The 22793-nt window shown below is 38.2% G+C and overlaps 1 protein-coding gene across 3 annotated transcripts; it reads right to left on the bottom strand.

Annotated features, from left to right (window-relative positions):
• Positions 1–768: 768 nt before the first annotated feature.
• On the bottom strand, positions 769–22436 carry arap1a (ArfGAP with RhoGAP domain, ankyrin repeat and PH domain 1a). Of its 3 annotated transcripts, none has more exons than XM_065250486.1 (29): positions 22365–22436; positions 20796–20834; positions 20479–20567; positions 20239–20340; positions 20083–20152; positions 18035–18155; positions 17743–17939; positions 17555–17661; positions 17275–17474; positions 17108–17193; positions 16315–16497; positions 16031–16205; positions 15636–15743; positions 14969–15104; positions 14786–14888; positions 14406–14580; positions 13900–14109; positions 11946–12161; positions 11470–11575; positions 10772–10919; positions 10501–10566; positions 10287–10370; positions 10074–10191; positions 9809–9922; positions 2040–2170; positions 1835–1917; positions 1692–1727; positions 1513–1576; positions 769–1407 (listed from the first exon to the last, which is right to left on the bottom strand). In XM_065250486.1, the coding sequence occupies exons 2-29, from the start codon at positions 20805–20807 to the stop codon at positions 1354–1356; spliced, it is 3294 nt and encodes a 1097-aa protein (XP_065106558.1). In that variant the 5' UTR covers positions 20808–20834; positions 22365–22436; the 3' UTR covers positions 769–1353. The 3 variants fall into 3 exon arrangements, with proteins under 3 accessions (XP_065106558.1, XP_065106557.1, XP_065106556.1); XM_065250485.1 differs by having other exon boundaries at positions 22339–22435; XM_065250484.1 differs by lacking the exon at positions 22365–22436 and adding an exon at positions 21843–21932.
• Positions 22437–22793: the final 357 nt, after the last annotated feature.

Below are 22793 nucleotides of genomic sequence, written 5' to 3'. Positions count from 1 at the left end.
TTTCTTTCTATTTGTAGCAATTACCATATTGTTATTGAGAAAATAACAGAATTTGGGATGCAAGTTAACTCTTTCGCCGCCATTGACTAGTGATCTCGTCAATTATGAGTTAATATTTACCTGATAAAGACGCTTTTCTGACTAGTTTATATGGCAAGCTGTAATACCGCTTTTATCCACTAGATGGATAAAACCCAATTTATGAAAAACTGAAGCAAAAAATGATTTAATTAATTTTAATCTGCGTGTATGATTTAATAATCGTTCTAAATCTGATCTCTAACAAAATTCCTTTATAAATATGCATTTTTTTAAGCTTTTTGCTCAAAATGTTGTATTTTTGAATAAAAATAGCCATATTTAAGAAGTTACATATTAAAAAAAGATAGGATGAAACGTTTTTACCCGTTTTGTTTGTTTATTGTTTGTTTGAAAGAAGAGGGTCGGCTATTTCATTTGATATATTTGTATGTTTATATATTTATAGAAGAGAATTTTTCCTGGAAGGCATTTTGTGAAACTTTTGAGAAAATCACAAAAGTGCTGGTGGGAAACTTTTTTTAAAAACGCTGGCGCCCAAGGTAACTGATGAACATAAAATATGACTGCACAGGCACTGTACTGTATTTTGCAGGCATTATGACCCTGTTGATCTTACACTTGTGGATTTTATAGACATTGGTCTACATTTGTGAATCTTATCTTAAACAAGCTAAAAACAATATTTATAAATCTGTAAAGCATGTGAATTACTTGAGAAAACAATATTTATTATCAATGTAAACAGCGATAACACATGTGAGGCACAAAATTGTTTAGTTTTGGGGATGGATTACAGAAGATAACATACAGTAGAAGTAATGATAAAAATTAATCAACATATTTCATAAATAAAGATATAGGCTCTTTGAAGCATTCTCATTCTTTTCTCGTTTTAAATTTTTTCTGGGTTATAGTATAATGTAAACAAACTGTCACATTGCACCTTTGCAGAATATTTCTATATTTTGTCAAACAGTATTACCAAAACATATTAGGATCTATATGAAAGATTAGCTAAAAATGATATTACAAAATGAATTTGTGTTGTGCATTTGTTCAATAGCTTTTCATGTGATTTATTTTTAAACAAATATTCAGTTCATACCTACAGTATTTTAAATACAGTTATGTTGCATTAAGTGAATCAGTCAAAAGCATATTTAGGGGTCAAAGATATAGAGATTTTCAATTCATAATACAACACATAACACAAACAGTACTGGTTGTAATGACTCATTCGATGAGGCAGTCGATTTAAAAACACTTTTATGTGAATGTATAACACATCTTTCCCTCAGGTTATCCAACCTATCAGGTGTACTGAGGTTTCTTCACCACTAGAGGAGGCCGGATGTCACCATCATACTATGAGATAAATAAAATATTTTAGTTGGTTTAATTCAACACTCTATCTATAATGAGATAATTTAAACAAATAAGCCATTACATAAAATCTGTCAGAAGGGATACCTGAATGCTGAAGAAAGTGGCTGTCCATTCAATAAACTCATCCTCATTATCACAGCACAGATACCTAGAAAAGATCCACAGACAGACTGAGATAAGACCAAGACTCCATAAGACCATTACTTCAAACAAGTCAGTTGTGCAAGTCAGTAAAACATATTAAAGAAATGGTTTAGATTTACCACTGCTGCTTGTCACAAACTAGTGTTATTCCCCACCTGTATTAAAAACAGATATGAGAACAATAAACTCAACCGCATTCTGTGCAGATGAGTGTTTGTGTGTTATATGTATGTGTTGTTGTGATATAGATGAAGTTTATTACGATGTGGGTGAATGCAGTTTCCCCCGGTAACCATTGTACACCTTCAACTCTTTGACAGGCCACTCCTTCTCACATGCAGAATTCTGAAATCGTCAGATATCAAACATTTATTGATTCCTTTTTATGCATTCATGTAAATTCATTCATATGATTATTTACACTCTTACCATATTGTCAATTTAAAGATGCAGACACATATACTCACCCGCAGTTCTTTGTGAAGTCTGAAGGTGGTGCCAGACAGCTCACAGTAACGGCTTATATAGTTTCGGCTGCGCTCACTTTTGATCTCACAAACACGTAGCATGCCGCTCTTAAACACATTCTCAATATTCTCTGCACACAAAAATATAAACATCTATTAAACTGCTGCAGAAAATGTACAGGGATGTAATAATATTATTTGATCATTTGAATAATTTTGTTATTACTAACAATCACTCAATGCACCATACATGTACGTATAAATACATGTACACAGTTGGGTCAAATATTATTATCTTATGTAGAGATATCCACTTGTAAAATGGTTATATGCATCTAGGTCTTATTGTTTTGTTCTACTGTAGTGTATGTAAAATACACAAATAGTTAAAGGTTTTGACATCTTGACAGTATTACTTCTTATAACCTTAAAAACTCTTGTCCAAAACAATATCTGTTTTGTGGACAGAAATACATATATTTAAAGAGCACCTATTATGCAAAATACACTTTTACAAGGTGTTTGGACATAATGGGCCCTATCTTGCACCCAGCGCAATTGACTTTGTCAGTGACGCATGTATCATTCATATTTTGCACCGGCGCACAGCGTGTTTTTCCCTCCACAGACGCACGTCGGCAAACTAGGGAATGAACTTGCGCTCCCTGGGTGGTTCAGCGCAAAAAAGGAGTCGTGTTGCGGCGCAAACCATACCTGATGCTATTTTGCAGTTTCAAAAAACATTTGCGCCACTGACCAGAAAAAACTAGTCTAAAGTCAGTGGCGCGTTGCGCGTGGTTCATTATGCTATTTTAAGGGCGCATGCTTGACCATAATGTATAGCGTGCACAACGCGCACACAATTTGCTTATCTAATTTACACAGATGCAACAGTTATTTTTGCAAATCATAAATTGTTATAATAAAAAATTAACACATGAGATAAGGGAAATCATTGTGGTGATAGTTTTTATTTATTGTGTGGCTGCGTTAAAAAATTATCATGCAAATAACGATTAAAATATTTTCATAAGTTTGTTGTGTGGCTGTATTACGTTTATTTTATGTAAATAATAATTAAAATGTTTTCATAAGAAACCTTAATGTATATGAACTTGATTTGTAAGTGTTCTTTGGGGTTGGACCTTGCTTGCATTTCTTGGGTCCGATTTCAAAGCCCCCAAACCCTTTCAGCAGTGAGGGTGGACGCAGATCTGTGTAGAGGCAGATCCACCTCCCGTTACACGGCGTGCCAGATTTATGCTGGCAAGCTGGGATTCCCCCGTCTCCTGACATCATTGTAGCGCTTGCCGCAACAATGGGGATGCCAGCTGATAAGACAATTGTGGCTATTTCCTCTCACACCTGTTTAACCTACGCTGATTTGGGCGGGGTTCTCCTATCCCCACACAAAACAACTTCTCTGTCTTTGACTGCTCTTACAAGAACGTCGGTCTCCTCGGCTGTGAACCGCTCCTGGCGTGCGCCTGGTAAATCCGTCATAATAATAGCAACCCGCCATGGAACTTGCGCCCTTGCGTTTAAAGGGAATGTTGGATAGGGTTCTGATTGGTTTATTTGACGTTACGCCCAAACCACACCTATGAATAATGAACCTACTTCAGACCAACCCCTTATTGATTTGCGCCTGGCACAAGAGTTATTTCTCCCGCCGGGAAAATAGCAACAGCGCCCAAGATCCGCCCACAAAGTCACTTGCGCATTGCGTTTCGCACTTGTGTTTCAGATCGTTAAAATAGGGCCCAATGTGTGTTGGCAGTATGTGAACACAACCACCTTACGATTAAAAAAACAACCCGCTCCTTGTTTTTTAATCCCCATTAAACCAAAGCAGTCTCGTTATACATGCCGTTTTAATTTTCTTATTAATGTGAAGTCACATTGATAAAGCCCTGCCCACTTACAGTCCTGCAATACCAAAGTTTCCACCCTCAGCGAGTTGTAATCCGTCTTCTAGATACTATTGTCTCAGACTGTATGAATCAGATCTATTTTAACTGAAAGCCCTCACTGTCTGTGATTACCCATGAAGTAGCCATCATGGTTGATTCCACATTAATCTGTCAATCTGGGGTAGGCCACTTCTATTCTATTGTTTTTGTGGATTCATCAGAGAAGATGAAGATGAGATGGTGATACGTGTGTGCAACATTTTGGAATCTGCAGCTTACTTAAATCCTTAAGTGGAAGTCTTTACATGTCCCATTTTTCCTGCATTTCTTTGGGAAGAGGGGAGTCCCAGTCATCATTCTGGTTATTAAAGGTGACATAGAATGATTGAACGGGGTATTAATCCTTGTTCTGTGATGTGACATTTAGACAAAAAAATTTTTGTTTGGGTCTGTAATGCCTTAGAAGCTTCCTAAAAACCTCTCTCAGATAGCTCTATTAGGGTGGGGGATTTTAAACAAGTGGTTTTGCACCTATTTGGCTCCCCCTACTGGCTTAACTTGCAATCTCATTACTGATTGGCTGACTTTGCTGCCACTCAAAAAATGTAGCCAATTATTTTAAAGTGGAGGGGCAGTGAGATGCCTGTGATGTCATAAGCATCAGTTTTTCAGATTGGGCCGTTTTCTGGCTGACATTTCTAAAAGAGGAATTTCTATGATACTGAGATGTTTAGCATGTCTAGCACTTTTTGTATGTTTGTGAATGTGGGTAGACTACCATTATTCAACAAAGACAAGGTAAAAATGTTTTTTTCATTCTCTGTCCCCTTTAAGCTCTCTCATGATAAATTTGCCCTGGATTGTAACTAGAGCAACAAAGTCAAGGGGGTCAAAGATGCTATTAATGGTGAACAGGACACCTCGACAAGTAAAGGGTTTTGCATCAGTAGCTATTTAAAAGTTTTAGATTTCAGACTCCAACTCAATCCCAGACTGTGCTGTGTAGGAAGTATATCAGATCCAAATCTTTGAGATCACAGATATAATCCTGCGGTGGGAAGAGCTTTACAACCTCTTTGCTGTTTGAGGCTATCTTGTGAAACCCGTAGGTTGGAACCCGTTAAAGTCCTCTGTGTGTTTTTAGCAGGTCCACTGTTGCCTTGACTGTAGGAAGAGACTTCAAGCCATCATCAACATAGAAGTCACAGTTTACAAAGTTCTTGAACTCAGACTCACCACTTTTAACGGACAGCCTGAGACAATCGATGGCCACAGCAGGAGATGGACTTTTGCCAAATACATGGACCCACATGCGGTACTCAATGATGTCTTAAAATGGATCATTATTAGGGAACCACAAGAACCTTGGGATATTGCTGTCTTCCTCTCTCACTAGGAAACAGTAGAACATGTGTTCTATGTCAGCTGTTATGGCCACAGCTTCCTTGCAAAATCGCATAAGCACCCCAAGAAGAGTGTTGTTCAGGTCTGGCCCAGTGAAAAGAACATCATTCAGCGAGACATCCTCATGACGGGCACTGGAATCAAAGACAACTCTTATAATTCCGGGTTTTTAGGGCAATATACCCCAAATAGAAAGATGATTTTTGAACATTGACTTATTACTAAGGGCACGTTTGCGAACTTCAGTGCAATGAGCTAACCCTCTGTCGGTGGTGTGGAAACTTGCCATGCTGTGGTAAGAAGGCTACTTCTTGAACTTTTGGAGCTGGGCCTGGATGTAGTGCAGAAATGTGTTTCTCACTTCCACACTCAGAACATTTAGTCACAAACCTGCAGTTCCTAGCTGTATGTGTAGTGGCTAATCTTGAAACAGATCCTTTATTCTTTCAAAAATTCAAAACCTTCCTCCAAAGGCTTTTTTCACGGAAGGAATGACATTTAGAAAAGTTGACCTGTGGGTCATTCCGTATTCCAGCTTGCGGACTAATAAAGTCAACCACGACCTTGAAGGGGGGAACTGAAACACCATACTTCTCACTGTAACCAGATCCATGTGACAACCACTTTTCTTCTAGATTTAAGGGGTCATATTATAGGGCGAAAAAGCACATTACTTTGTGTATTTGGTGTAATACAATGTGTTCGTGTGGTTTATGGTTAAAAAAAATCATTATTTTCCACATACCATACATTTTTTTAGCACCTCTAAGTCCCGCCTATCTGAAACAGGTCGTTTGGTACAAAGCTCATCGTTGTGAGAAAGCGCGTTGTCAACGGGTGTGAACTGATTGGCCAGCTATCCAGTGCGTTGTGATTGGCCGAATACCTCAGTAACGTAATCGGAAATATGACACTCCTTGCAAAGTTTTGGAAGATGAGCTCCCAAAACAATAGTGAAAGCCACGAGATACTACCGTATTTACTTCTACCTTATCAACACGAGCCTGAAAACACGGATGGCTAAGCTAATCGATCAACTTTACCAACGCGATGTGAGCAGAACGTAACAGATGGTAAGGTAAGGATACTAAAACATAAACCATGTTTGCATTTGTGAACGTAGAAACAACAAACAAGCACTAATCTGCACTTCTCAAATCTCGCGTTTGGATCATCATTAGGAAATGCATTAAAACACAGGCGCGTCTCTGCACCAAACTCGTCTTTAAATCGTTAGTGAGGAAATGTATTAAATATGAAAACATCAGCTACTCACAGGATGTCAGTGTAGTTGCAAAGTTACAATTGCTCCACTTTTTAGACCAAGCCTTTGTGTACATCCAGCGGTTGTACTCCGCGATGTTTAGAAAGTAATCCTCCTTAAAATGTGCAGCACACAATCGAACATTTGGGCTGTACTGTTCTGAAACTGTGTTGTAAATAAAACCTAACCACTGTTTTCTTAATGTTTACTCTGTTGGAATGCCAACCAAAGTAGTTTTGCAATGAAACACAGCGTCTGCTTGACATAGCGGAAAAAACAATACTACAGCGTGATTGAAAGTTACACCCTCTATCTTTGCGTATATATGAGGGCGGTGTTATGAAAATGTTCAAACCAGCATGACGTCTAACTGCTAGTGATGCAAAGTCCGATTCATTTTCGCGAACCGGTCTTTTCGGACAGTTCGGCTTATTGAACCGGTTCAACCGGTTCCTGACGTCATCAAGAAATGACATTACTACGCATTTATTGTATCAATGAAACATTCAAATAAAGTCGTTTGTGTCAACACATTAAAACATTTAAATAAATAGTTGTTTTTTGTGAAGGCATAGCTGATTTATTGCCTTGCATTCACAAGTTAGTAATGTTTGTGGTCACAGTTTAAATCGCGGATCATAAATAATAAATAAATAGTGAATGCCAGATATAACTGACCAGTTTTGACAAGCCTACAACTTGAATAAGATTCCTAAAAGACACTGATGCACAATTGCAGATGTGTGTAAGTATAAATAATAAATAAACGTGTGTGTTTAACTCATTGGTCTTCCTTAAACAACTACAATATGATTTGCATGCAAAATAAATTGTATCAAAACTAAAGCTTTCTAATAAAACAAGCATATCAAGAAACTAATAAAACAAAAAACTTCGCGCATCAGGCTCGTTGAAATCCTCGGTGATTCACACGCAGTGTCAGCAACTCATCCGTCAGAATCGTCGGCAATCATCGACAAACTTCGTTCGGTTCTTTATGAGTCCGACGTGCTATTTCGGCTGTGCGTCCTGCGTCATCAACCCGGAACCTATGCCCAAAACTAAAGTTCGATTCAGTTCGATTTGCGAACCGGCTCGACCGGTTACTTCCTGAGAACCGGCTCAAAAGAACGATTCGTTCAAGAACCTAACATCACTACTAACTGCATGGGCGTGTTAAAACGAGCTGTTTTAGGTGGCCGTGGATGAGGCTTCATGTTTAAAAAGAATCTCTCTCTGGATTTGAAACTTAAATTTTTGCAACTTTACAGATCTTTTATGTGCACAGACATCATTTAACACTCTAAAAACAAAGGAAAACATGCAATCTGACAATTTGACCTCTTTAAATGGTAGCTTCTGAACTATGGGATTGATACCCATAACTTTGTCCAGAATATGACATTCCTGGAAGGTATCCATCAGCTCTGGCTGATTCTATTTCCATAATTCATGAAGCTTTGAGTAGTCTTTGCTTAAAATTCTTGGAAAATTTTCAATACGCTTAAAAAAGTGCTCTTTCGATACCTCTTGATCACCATAACACTCTTCTAGTCTAGTCCATATTATGTCAAGCATTTTGAAAGGAGCACTGCCAGGCTCTGAAGCTTTCCAGTTGGTCATTGAACTGTACTAAACCAGTGTTTACAAGTTCACAGCGAGCAAAATATCTGACAAAGTCGGAAATGTCTGTCTTGTTGGGAAGGTTGAAGTGTCGGACATCAACAGGAGATTTCCAGTGGAGGATCTTGTTTACTGTGGACGCTGGTGTCAACAGCTGCTTCTAGAGCTTCTGCTTTATTTTATCAATTTTTGCCTCCAATTTGGTTTTCACCATACCTTAAACATGCCTCGGTTGCTTCAGATTTTGCTCTAGTCATTGCAGCTGCAGCATTTGTAGTAGAGCTGCCTGATCGTGAACATGACAAATTTGATCTTGTTTTAAGTGAGGGTGTGCACTTCATCGTGCACATAATACTCATTCAATTTACATGAATCTTCACAAAATGCTGCTGTAACTTTTCCTGCAGCCGCTTTTTCACTATACTGTCCTCAACACTAAATGCGTTGTCCCAGAATCCACCCATCTCTGTGTTATTATTGAAACAACACATTTTGTGTTCATTTTAACACAACTTGTGTTGAATTTTACCAACACATAATGTGTTAAATTTACACATGTTAAAAGCTTAACAAAAAACTATGTGTTCACACCAGACGCATTTGAGGCATCACATTTACCATGCTCGCTTATTGTAATCATATCACTACTAGAGCAAGCTCCTGATTGGTTAACGCGCCACGATTTTCCGCCAAGTTCAGATTTTCAATGAGGCTAAACGCATAATTCGCGCCGCGAGACCCCCAGACGCGCGGCAACGTGTCTTTACATTGACTTAACATTGAAATCGCCTCTACCGTGGCTGGTGGCAGGTTTGTCTCATATGCTTTGAAAAGTGAAGCCTCTGGCTCTTTGATCGCCCCCTGGTGGCTGGCTGCAGTACAAGTCATAAACCCCGCCCTCTCCATTCAAACGAATGGGACTCTGCTCTAAATAAAAAAAATATTTACACTTCCAATAGAAGTTTCCGAAAGATGGTTTTGGTCCTTTCAAGTAGTTGTTATCATGCTGATATATGTTCAAGTTTTCATTATTGTGGTAAGTTTCATTTTAGCTTGTAATTTGATGCTATAGAAACGGGGCGTGTTGTTATGATTGGCGTGGTTGAATTGGTCGCGCGAGCGTTTTGGGCGATTCCTTCTGCGCATGCCTTGGCCCAAACTGACGTTTTTACGTAACATGGCGGCGACCGTGGTCGGACATTTTTGGCTTCAATTCATTACAATGGTGGGAGGCGACGTCGCGTCGTCCATCTTTTTTTACAGTCTATGGTGTGAACGCAGCATAAAAGTGTACTGATGCCCGCATGGAGCACTCACTACTTCCTGATTCACATGAATACCAGAAATCACAGAATTAAAGCAACATCAAAACTTGCCACTAGATGTAACTCTAAACCATAAATAAATTGAACGGGATAATTTGTGTAATGGATACATTAAACAACATTAAATAATGAAATATTGTATCAAACTAAAGACAAAATAAAGAATCTGCAACATTTAACTTGTTCCAGCACAACATGGGTGCTTTAAAGTCACTATGCATTGATGTTTCTTAAACATACCCAGGTAGTTCTTAATGCTCTCAACGTAGTAATTCTTCTTGATCAGCAGGTGTTGTTGTGGCCCGAGTGTGAAATAGAGCGGCAGCACTTTTTCATTGTGGTGCACGGTTCGTTCTGTCATCAGAATCCAATAAACAAATACAAGCACCAGATAAGTTGTGTGACTGACTCTAAACATGACAACCAATGCAATTGTATTGCATTGATCAATGCTACTTTAACCAACAGATGCAGTAAAAAGGTCCTACGTGTGATGAAATCTTACCTATCTCCTCTTTCTCTAGAATCTCATAGCAGCTCCACAACTCCTTATTGGTCTGTTCAATTCCTTTATGCTCCAAAACTTCAGATACCAAGTCAACTGCCTTCATATTTGCCCAAACCTTACAAACAAAACAAAAAAAAGGAATATCGCGCTAACCATGAAGAAATCAAAACAATTACATACATTTTAAATGTGTTAGGATGAAATGTCTACCTTAACAAGCACCTCTGCTTCCTCCTCTCTTCTTTCAAGATAAACTGTACAAATGATGCAGGAGGCGCTTTGACTCATGGACCTCTGGATTACAATAATTCAGTTAATAACATCAAAGTCCTTTTAAACATAAGTACATCCTAAAATATAGCAACATCTGTAAAAGGTGTAAATGTGCGGTCAATGACTTTTATTTGTTGTCTATAACTCTGACCTTTTTGTGTTTATTCAGGGTGACAGACGTCAGGTTAAGCTGCCTCTGTAGGTCAGACTGCGAGACCTGCAACAGAAGCTATACATCAAATGCAATTCTTTGATTCATTGAAAGCATTGGTTCAATATTCTGTTCAATGTAATAATAACTAACAAAATAATGTATCTGTTAAAACTATTATTAAAACAATTTAGTATCAAGATTCAGTTTGAACATGGAATCAACGTATAAATACCATTGCCATTTTTAAACAGAAGGCTTTTTATCTTACATTAAAAATACTGCAGTAGTTCTGGATCAAATCCTCCACCACTCGACATGCTTTTTTATCCGTTCCATCACTCTGAAAGAGCGTCGGACCAAACACAATACCAAGGTTTTTTACTGTCATCTGATTCTCGTCGGACAGGTGCTGAACACTATAAAGCAAACATTTTAAGTCAGGTATTTAGGGGAAAACATTCAGACCACCAGCGACTAGCAATGGCAGAGCGACAGGATCTCATTAAGTTCCATAGAAGCTTGGCGACAGGAAGAGGGCATGTCCAGCAACAAGACAAAGTTGAGAAAAGTTTAACTTTATGCAAATAATGTGCGACTTTTGTACGCGACTACCAATAGGAGTAAAGGAGTGGACCTCATGTTGATCATCTCTTAACAGTTACTGCAGTGGATGGTTACTTTGTTTTCACTATCTATAACAAATGCTAGGACAACAAGAATTAGGAATGCCTCCTGATGACCTCATTGAAAGAGACTGTGAGAAAGTTGCTGACCGTCTGAACGGGACTTTGAGCATCACATAAGTAACAGCAAAAACCTGCCATTTCGACTAGTTAAATGTTTTTCAAATATATATTTTGGTGTGGATATAGCATTAACATTTAGTTTAAAAGGTCAACTAGCTGGAAAGACCGGCATGAATGGAGACGTATACTGTATAACAGCATCAAAAACACATCACTTTACCAAACCAGATGATGTATAAGGGCCTTGAGTGTTGCTCTGTTGACATCCGGTAGGTTTGAGAGAAGATTCTGATATTTGTTAATCCTCTCACTTTTGTCTTCCAGACCTGCAGAGATTTAAAAAATCTTGTAAAACAAGATAGAGCTACTCTCACTCTACAAGCTGTATATGGTCTCACATTTAAAGCAACACTATGTAGTTTTTTTACCTTTAAATAATGTCTCTAAAATTATTTCAGTAATAGAACAACTTTTAACTGGACAAATTGTACTGTTGCTGCAACCTGAGCCGCCTCCTAGCTGCTACAAGCACACTCTGAAAGTGGCGGTGGAGGGTAGGAAACACAGCCCCGCCCCTCCCCCTGCCTCCAGAAGAGTGTCTGATACCAGGCACTGTTGCGCTTTTCAACCACATGGGGGAGCTGTAAGTCATTTTTACATGGAAACTACATAGTGTTGCTTTAAGTTATTCTTCACCTGCAGCTTGAAGCCAGCTCTTGCCAATTTCCTGTCCGTTCAACACTCCATTTTTGACCTCCCTAAGAAACCGCTTTAACACATTTGCTACGTCATCCACCGAATATTCTGACTCGCTCCATGTTACACTTCGTGCATCATTTTGAAACCTTTCCATGAGTCTGGTAATGTGAGATTTCACACCGTTCTTACGGTAGATTCCTGAATTCTGAAGTCCTGGAATAAAATGTAAAAGAATTATGCTTGCATGTATTTAAGGCTTGATTCATATACAAAACATAGTATTTTAGTTTTTCAGAAAATAATGAATCACACTTAATGTGTTTGTTTTGATTTTTAGCGGCATCTAGTGGTGAGTTTGTGAATTTCAACAACACAACGGGCCCTATCTTGCACCCAGCGCAATTGACTTTGTCAGTGACGCATGTATCATTCGTATTTTGCGCCGGCGCACAGCGGGGTTTTTCCCTCCACAGATGCACGTCAGCAAACTAGGGAATGAACTTGCGCTCCCTGGGCGGTTCAGCGCAAAAAGGAGGCGTGTTGCGGCGCAAACCATCTCTTATGCTATTTTGCTGTTTCATAAAACAATTGCGCTACTAACCAAAAAAAACTAGTCTAAAGTCAGTGGCGCGTTGCGCGTGGTTCATTATGCTATTTTAAGGGCGCATGCTTGACCATAATGTATAGCGTGCACAACGCGCATACACTTTGCTTATCTAATCTACACAAATGCAACAGTTATTTTTGCAAATCATAAATTGTTACACTTAAAAATATTAATACACGAGATAAGGGGAATCATAGTGGTGAGCATTGTGGTGATAGTTTTTATTTATTCTCATGCAAATAACGATTAAAATATTTTCATAACTTTGTTGTGTGGCTGTATTACGTTTATTTTATGTAAATAATAGTTAAAATGTTTTCATAAGAAACCTTAATGTATATGAACTTGATTTGTAAGAGTACGTTGGGGTTGGACCTTGCTTGCGTTTCTTGGGTCCGATTTCAAAGCCCCCAAACCCTTTCAGCGGTGAGGGTGGACGCAGCGATGTCCTCTGCTGGCGTCAAGTCCTGAGGCAGATCCACCTCCCGTTACACGGCGTGCCCGATTTATGCTGGCAAGCGTGGGATTCCCCCGTACAAGGACGTCGGTCTCCTCGGCTGTGAACCGCTCCTGGCGTGCGCCTGGTAAATCCGTCATAATAATAGCAACCCGCCATGGAACTTGCGCCCTTGCGCTTAAAGGGAATGTTGGCTAGCGTTCTGATTGGTTTATTTGACGTTACGCCCAAACCACACCTATGAATAATGAACCTACTTCAGACCAACCCCTTATTGATTTGCGCCCGGCGCAAGAGTTATTTCTCACGCCGGGAAAATAGCAACAGCGCCCAAGATCCGCCCACAAACTCACTTGCGCGTTGCGCTTCGCACTTGCGTTTCAGATCGTTAAAATAGAGCCCAACATGTCACAAGCTCGTCACATCATGTATTAAGCCCATTGTGTGTGGTTCGTCACTTCAAAATATCTGTTCGGTGCGTCATGTGAACCATGTGCATCATCCGTGCCTGCTGCACACACGTCTAAAGGGTTTAGGATAAAAGTGACATTTGCGTTTGCAAGATCCTCGCTTAATCTCATGTGTAATCAGAGTTTAGTGTTAAGTTAGTGTCTTGCAAGATTTTGTAACATAAGTGTCTCTATTATCATAAACCCTTACTACGCATGTTTGTTGTAGTCCAAGAAAACTGATTTACATTGGAAACGATATCTCACATCATCGTTTACTTTGGGATTTGTACCTTTGCATATCATTAACATATGACTCAGTCTGAGTCTGTACTTACACACCCAAGGAAATGTAAAATCGTGAATCAGACCATAATTGCTCTTTAAAGTGACAGTAATATAATGCTTAAGGTGTGGACATGTGCTTGTGCATTATACCATAACATGTTACATGGTCCAGACAGCGGTCGATGATCACAGGGACGTCAAGTTCGGTGAGCTGCTGATGGGAAAGCAGTTGATCTCCAGCACCAGATTTTGGTTGAATGCAGGTCTGCCAGCCGACAAAATGAGGTCTGCGGTCAGCTGGCAAATGCAGGGTCCCACCCCTCCACACCAGCACCATAGAGCCAGCAGAGTCAGAGAGAGCTTTAAACGGGAACACAAACATTCAGTTACATAAAGCGTGACATCATTACATGATGGTCTGTGTTTGTGTGCATAGATTTGGCTCTACTTGTGATTGGCAAACCTTATGTCCAAATCTTTGTAAATCTTTCAAGGACTTTTAGCTGGTCTGAATGAATATAATGGCTCATAAATTGACCAAATCAAGTTGTTACCAAATGTGTGAGGGTTTGATTTAGAGGTACAAAAAATATCATTATCCAGGTATGAGTCTATGAGATGCCCTGAAACAATCTTGCGTGTGCCCTGTAACTTACTGAGTGAGAGTAGTTTGCGCAGATCGATTGTTTGTACTGTGTCCTGCAGCAACACGTGCAGTTTAAAGCCACTTAAACAAAACCAACCAATCCCATCACTGCCTTCAATGCACCGCAGACGGCCCAGACGTTCACACGGTCCACAAGCATCGAATAGCACAGGAGGCAACATAGCCTGAATAAAGAAAGTGAGAGAGCATACTGTATATTAAATATAACATGTGAAAAGTAAAATAAACCGTATAAATGTTTAAAAAGTTAACAATGATAAAATATTTAATTAGAGGTACGTAGTATAGGACTTGCTTGACCTTATAATGTGCTTTAATATGATATTTCCATGTTCATATGAGCTACAATAAAACAAACCAGATGCTTACCACGGAAATAGCCTTGATCCAGCTCTTGACAATGCTTGCATCATCGGTACCAAACAGGTAGACTCTGCCATCCTCAGAGAACAGTTCAAATGTGTGCTCATAGCTGCCAGCCAATCAAAAACGAGTATAAAATAAACATGGCGCACAAATTTGATATTATAGAATGAAATTGATATGTATTACCCATGTTTCCCTGGGCTGTTGAGAGACAAGCAGACGATTTCACAGGTCTTCATGCCACCAGACCTGGTGCTGGTATGGTCATTCCTATAATAGCTAAACACTCCGCCCTCAAGACGACACCAACGCCGAGTAAAGTCTGAGAAAAGAAAATGACATTTTACATAATGCTGTTTTGATGCTCAAAAATCAGTTTAAAGGGACAAAGTTATCGACTACATGGATACTTTAAAGGGAGATTCTACTTTTTTTGAAAATATGCTCAATTTCCAGTTCCCCTAGAGTTAAACATTTGATTCTTACCATTTTGGAATCCATTCAGCTGATCTCTGGGTCTGGTGGTACCACTTTTAGCATAGCTTAGCACAATCCATTGAATCTGATTAGACCATTAGCATCACGCTATTGCTATTGTTATTTTGAATAGCAGGGTACTATTTTCGGGGCAGTGCGTAATATCACTATGCCTGCTGCAGCCATGTTACATCAGCAAAGTCCTTGATTATTACGCCAGTTTAAGAGTATAGTTCCTAGCCATATCTGAATAGAAAATCACGACTTTTAATTTTAAAACGGTAAGAATTAAATGTCTAACGCTAGGGGAGCTGGGAAATGAGCATATTTTCAAAAAAAGCGGAGAGTCCCTTTAAGCCATAAAGACTCCACCCACCTGTTTTGTTTTTGTGGTCTGTGATTGGGCGAGCTGACGAGCCGGTCTTATAAAGGTAGCCACATTGAGACTTAATGGGTACCTCTTTAAACACTGTTTCAAGAGTCTCTGTTTTATAAAGAAGGACAAAACACAAAAATTTTACACAAAACTAGCTCAATTCATGTACAATAATTCACAGTAATTCTGTCTTCTGCAGTCTGCGTTATTTCCTTCTCTCTTTGAACTACACACAATCATATATGCAGATTTCTACTCTTATAACAATACAGTTTTATACTTCTTTAAATTCAATGTACAGTTTATATATTTATTTGCGAAAATAAGATAAAAAAACAGTAATTCTGAAAACATTCATGCTGTATTTATTTTGTATTACGTATGAATTCGTCTACCTGTGTTTAGGTTCTGCGTAAGTAATTCCACTTGCGCAGACTGACCACTGCGTTTGGCTAAAGACAGCGGAGAAGGGAATTCTGGGATCCCAGTGTGACACTTGATATCTGCCCCACAGTGCAACAATGAAAGAGTCTCCAATAAATCAGCAGATTGCACTGCTTTGCAAAGAGCCTAAAAACAAGACAAGCAAAACCTAAATTATAGAAAGGAAGTGAGCGACAAAAGATTTGATGTAAATTATCTTTATATATTTTTTTTAATCCGTACTGAATTGACTAACACTATTGAGCGCCTCCTGTTGGCCATAGAGTGCGTGGTATCTGCGATATTTTCCATGCTGGTACTTGGCTGTGATGTGCTGCAGACGTTGCGCATCGTTCGCATTTACACAGAGACTCTCGCTCGGGGGAATATTTGCTCCCCAGAATTTATTTGCTTTGCCATTACCCAGCTGCAGAAAAACCTGCGAAATTATCAGACGTCAACAAGTATCCAGTACACTAACATCTTTTTAATAAATCTGTTTAATAGACACAACAGTGATTTAAAGGTCACATTCTTTCTGATCCCATTTTTAAAACCCTAGTTAATGTGTAAAATTGCTATAATAAAAAAACCTGTAAAATGATAAAGCTCCAAGTTCACTGCCAGGCGATAAATTTTCTTTAACAGAATTCGCCTTTCAAAGCCTACAGCGAACGGCCTGTTTGGACTACAGCCCTCTACTTCCTGCTTTAATGACGTCAGTAGAACAGTTTTTTTTAACTAAACTAACCTAACGGCAAGCTAAGCTGCTATCGAAACACAACACACTAAACAAACTACACAATCACAACTCATTACATATTTCTAAAGGAGGGACTTCATAGAACAAGGAAGACATCAGCCCGTTTTTAAGAAAGTGAAAACAGCGCTATACAGATAAGTAAATTTTGTAGAAAATAACGAGTTTTTTTACACGTTAAAACAGGAACACATGTTATATTGCGCACTGTAAACACAATCAAAGCTTTAAAAACACAGAAAGAACGAGACATTTAACAAAACAGAGATATTGCAGCTTATCCACTGACCCTCATGAGGTCATCCGTCCACACTCGCTCATCCAGCTTTAGACTGCGAACCTTTGACACATTCTGACCCAGGCTTCTGTGCATTCCTGTTATAACATAAAAGTGTACACATTCACGGGCAGTTGTCATGCTTCATGTTTGTGTTTCTGATAAGTGTTTGTCTGTACCTGCGCATTTTTCACACAGCAGGACACACAGGTTGATGGAAGCCCACTCGGGCATTGAAGCACTGCAGTCCGCACATAGTTTGTTTGATGAAACACGCCACAAACTCTCACACACTCCGTCACAGGATAGAGAGCGACTGATAGCCTCATTAAGAGAGTCATGCCATCTCTTCTTCACACCCTCTGATTCTACCACAAAACTACAGCGAGAGAGATGCAGACAGTAAATCGTTGATCTTTCTTCTGTATCAATTCAGTATTTTTACAGTAAAATGTTTACCTGAATGTTCTGTATGGAGTTATGAGTGTGAAAGTGCGTTTATCTGTATCATTCACGTGGGCCATTCGCATGTCTACATCTGTGACACCAACACCATGAAAATATTCCTACACAGAAACATATTAAAATCTTAAAAATATAAAAAATAAAGACTGCTACAGAGTGCTTGTGTATCCACAATCTCACACCTCACGGTTCTTGAAGAGATACAGTTTGTCCCCGCTTATAATCATGTAGACTTTTGTGCGTGGTGACGTCAAATCCAGGTAGCCCTCGAAACTAAAGTCCACGCTTTTGCGCTTAAAGAACAGACTTTGGGCTTCAACGCTGTGTGTGCGATTACTCAGAGCCTTTTCAAGACAACACACCCAGTCATTTCTTTCCTCTGAAAAGTACACACAACATAAACAACATGATGTGTGAATGGGGCACAACCTAAATATAATGTAGAAAATAGAAAAAGTGCAGGTAAATTAATACCAGCGTTCTCTGCTCGGAACAGAAAAGTCCGGTTCTGACTGTGGACCTCAAATCGTGCATCTCCAACACTGACCACCTTATCCACACATCGCAGAGAAATCATCCTTTTTGAATACACCTCCTATCATAGAGAAAAAGTCAGAGAGAGACTCCAGGGCAAGTAAACAAATAACAACTTCCTTTAAATAAATATTTACTGGCAGAATTTTTCACTATGTCACTATGAAATGAAAGTAAATTATCTGTTTTTCTAAAACATTTTTCTTTTTTTTAACCTCACGATTTCCAGTAAAATGCACGAAAGATGGTAAAATCTTGATGGATTGATAAATAAAGGAAAACTGAAAACTGATAGGGATAGTTCACCCAAAAATGAAAATTCTGTCATCATTTTTTCACCCTCATGTTGTTCTAAACCTGTATGAATTTTTTTTCTGATGAACACAAAGGAAGATATTTTGATAAATGATGGTAACGAACAGCTTTTGTAACCGTTGACTTCCACAGTAGGAAAACAAATATTATGGAAGTATAAATGATATATAAATGATTGTGATAAATGATGGAAAAATATATTTTAATAAATGATGGTAAGCACACAGTTCACGGTGCCCATTGAATTTCACCGTATATGGCTTTCCTTAAAGGAATATTTGATTTTCTTAAAAGAAAAATCCAGATAATTTACTCACCACCATGTCATCCAAAATGTTGATGTCTTTCTTTGTTCAGTCGAGAAGATATTATGTTTTTTGAGGAAAACATTGCAGGATTTTTCTCATTTTAATGAACTTTAATAGAGCCCAACATTTAATACTTAACTCAACACTTAACAGTTTTTTTCAACGGAGTTTCAAAGGACTATAAACGAGGCATAAGGGTCTTATCTAGCAAAACGATTGTCATTTTTGACAACTTCTCGTCTAGATCCGGTCGTGATGCGCCAGCGTGACCCCACGCAATACGTCATGACGTCAAGAGGTCACAGAGGACGAACGCGAAACTCCGCCCCAGTGTTTACAAGTGTGTTGAAAGAGGACCGTTCCTACGTTGTTGTATGTCAACTGATACAAAAATGATGTCTTTGTGTCAGTTTATTGTTTACAATGGTCCGCAAATGTGCGTTTTATATATGTAACACGTGACCTCCCTACGTCACTACGCATTTACGTTAGGTCATGCTGGACTGGACCTAGACGAAAAGTTGTGGTTTAAAGAGCATATTTTTTATTTTTCTTGTCAAAAATGACAATCGTTTAGCTAGATAAGACCCTTATGCTTCGTTTGGGATCGTTTATAGTCCTTTGAAAACCGTTGAAAAAAACTGTTAAGTGTTGAGTTAAGTATTAAATGTTGGGCTCTAATAAAGTCCATTAAAATGAGAAAAATCCTGCAATGTTTTCCTCAAAAAACATAATTTCTTCTCGACTGAACAAAGAAAGACATCAACAGTTTGGATGACATGGTGGTGAGTAAATTATCTGGATTTTTCTTTTAAGAAAATGGACTATTCCTTTAAGTCAGTGATTACCATCAGCTATGTGCTTATCATCATTCATCAAAAATCTTCTTTTGTGTTCATCAGAATACAGAAATTCTTACATGTTTAGAACAACATGAGGATGAGAAAATGATGACAGAATTTTCATTTTTGGGTGAACTATTCCTTTAAAGGGGACATATCATGAAAATCTGACTTTTTTCATGTTTAAGTGCCATAATTGTGTCCCCAGTGCTTCTATCAATGTGAAAAGATCAACCCAGTAACTTCGTTTTGGTAAACCATTCTCTGCAAGCATACCGCCCCTTAATCTGCATTATCCAACCATGGCACTGACATTTTGTGCAGAGATCAACTTATTTGCATTTTAAAGGACACACCCATTTTTGCTCACACCTACAAAGTGACAATTAAGCATTCTATATAATATATGATCTATATGCTATTTTGAGCTAGAACTTCACATGTGTACTGGGGACACCAAATATTTTTTTTATATCTTTAAAAAGTTTTGTAAAACTTCCTCTTTAAGTTATCTTTTTTTTACCTTGGCGGATTGAAAGTATCTCAAATATTCCGAATCCAGCTGCACCCATCTGCGCTGGTAAATCTTTCCACTGAAACCACACCACATTTCAAACACACCGCTCCAAAATGAACAAATCCACAAGATCTCAGAATACAAATATATCCATATTCTTACCCTTTTGGAGGAGTTTTTTCCAGCCATCCAGCTTTGATAATGGAACGGATCTCCTCTGAGTAATCGGGAAACTCCGTACACCGTATATCAAGACTCTCATTACTAATATACAACCACAAATAAAAAAACTGTATTAATACTGAGCACAAAAGAACAATGCTTGTCTTTCTTTTGAAGGCTTACAGAAACACACACGCACAGATAACCACAGAACAACAATGTTTAAGTTCATGAACACACCGATCTCTATGCATGTCTGTCTCTTTTTTGTCTTCAACTTTCAGGTGGGTAATAAAGTGCTTCTCTAAATCTCGCAGTAGTTCTTGTTGCTGGAAAACATTGATTTGTTGAAAATGACAAACAAATACATTTAGCATAGACAAGAACAGGAAACAAAAAACTAAAATTATAAATGAAGTACACTTTTGTTGACAGGAAAACTTTTTTTACATGGATTAAGATCAGGTTTATAAAGAGTTTAATTAACTGGTTCACAGACTGTATACACACAAATATATAGTGTCTGTTTCTACAGGTGACCCACATACAAAATGTACCTTAACAGCCATGTGCTAGGAGGATTATGGTGGGCGCACCTGTAAATTAACAAGAAGTAAAAACAATAAGGATAAGAAGAATACAAATCTATCTATGTTTACAAATCTCAGACTACGTCGCTATAGACACGTTAGACACAGAGCTCATAAAAGGGTGTTTTAAACAAGATTGTCTGGTCACCCTTTAATATGTATTTAGGTTTTCAAAAAGTTCTTTTGTTACTGGTGTCAGGTTGTTATATAAGAAAACTTTGACCCAGTTTAGATTTGTTATTGCTTTCATAAACAGTTTGACTAGAACAGTATAGTGCATGTAATTCCGCAGCATTCAAATACTGATGTATAAATGTATACTGTAACTAATGCACTGTAAGTGCAAAATGCATAGATGTAAATGACATACATTAACATGATAAGAGGTTATGACATTAATTTAGAAAAAAAAACACGGATAAACATCCTTACTGCCTCACACGTAATTTACTGTAACACTCACAACCCAAGCCACCAAACCTGATCCACAACATTTCTAAAAACTTTCTCAGATCAAAAGCATCAGATGTATAAACTACATCAGTCACATTGGTCCTTTAAGCCAAAACACAATAATGTCCCTCATACTGTGGTTAACTATGGGAAGTGATCAATTGCTGTTCTTCATGAAACTAAGTTAACTTTTCAACAGGTAAAAAACCCACATAGGCCTACAATTCACACACATACACCAAAACTGATACAATATTTAAAGCTCTTTCTTTACCTCTGCCTAATTTGTTAAAAAGCACACACATGCATGCAGTGCAGTATTTATGAGTTTTGTATCAGATGACAGTCAGTATTTATAACGATTAATGCTAAGCTATTTAGTTTAATGCTATCTATAATCTCTGTGTTTTAACATATGCACACCCAAGCCAACGTCTAATTGAAAATTTAGAGATTACGTTATTGTTTTCCTCCCCATTAACCCTTTTAAAACGGCATCTATTATGCTATCTGTAAAACATGCTTTATTATGTTAAAAACAGATATGATCAGAAATGTTACCTTGGTGCAGCCAAATCTGTGTAAACCCTGTCGCAAATCAGAGCACAGTACACTCACGCGCACACTAATAGCCAAATGCTGAAAATGAGGAAGTTTTGTGGATGACTATGACATTGTTTAGCTTAAGGGGCTGTCAGTAAACATTCCTTAAATTCATCAAATAAATATATTTAATATCATGATGTAATTTACCTAGACTGTCCAATAGTGATATAACAGAGCATTTTATATTTGTGTTTAATAAATAAGATTAATGATGTTTATGAATCGTATAATTCTGCTGCGAAGTATACTTACTGCTTTGGCAATAGCAAGTATTCATTTTGACTGCTGTTTTTAGTGTGTGTATCAATATAGAGAGATAACACGTATCTATAAAAAATAGATAATTAGGCCTACTGTAACCGATATTTTTTCAGTCACATGATCCACGGGAGATGGAGGGCACGAAAGCGGCAGTTTAGAGAGACATAAGAAGCAGTTAAATTAAACATACCTTTATGGCAAAAAAATCAGAAATACCTCCTTTCTGGGTTTTCTTCTCTGACGGAATTCTGTAGAAGCATAGCCCAAGCTTGTTTCCTTTAATGCACAACAACTATTTAGTATTAGTATCTAAACAAAAGAAATCAATCACTCATTGCACGCTCTCGCCCTCCAGCGGGGCGTTCCCCTAAGTGAGTGACGTCACATTTCTTACCAGCTCGATAATAAAGTGCACATAGTATTTGTAATTACCTGAAGCTCCTGAGGCATCTGCGGCATGCTGTCTAGGGAAAACAAAACAACCACAACAAAAAATCCATTGAACATTTTTTGCAGTTCTTTCTCTTTGAAATTAAAGCATCCATTAAGGCGGACATAAGACGCACAACGTCAACACATAATCCTTTGCAATTAATCTATCTAAACTGTATATGTCTATAGTGTTACTGTATGTTAATAGTTTTA

This window comes from Paramisgurnus dabryanus, chromosome 5, assembly GCF_030506205.2.
Source record: "Paramisgurnus dabryanus chromosome 5, PD_genome_1.1, whole genome shotgun sequence".
Lineage (NCBI taxonomy): Eukaryota > Metazoa > Chordata > Actinopteri > Cypriniformes > Cobitidae > Paramisgurnus > Paramisgurnus dabryanus.
This window is presented reverse-complemented; position numbering and strand designations above follow the sequence as displayed.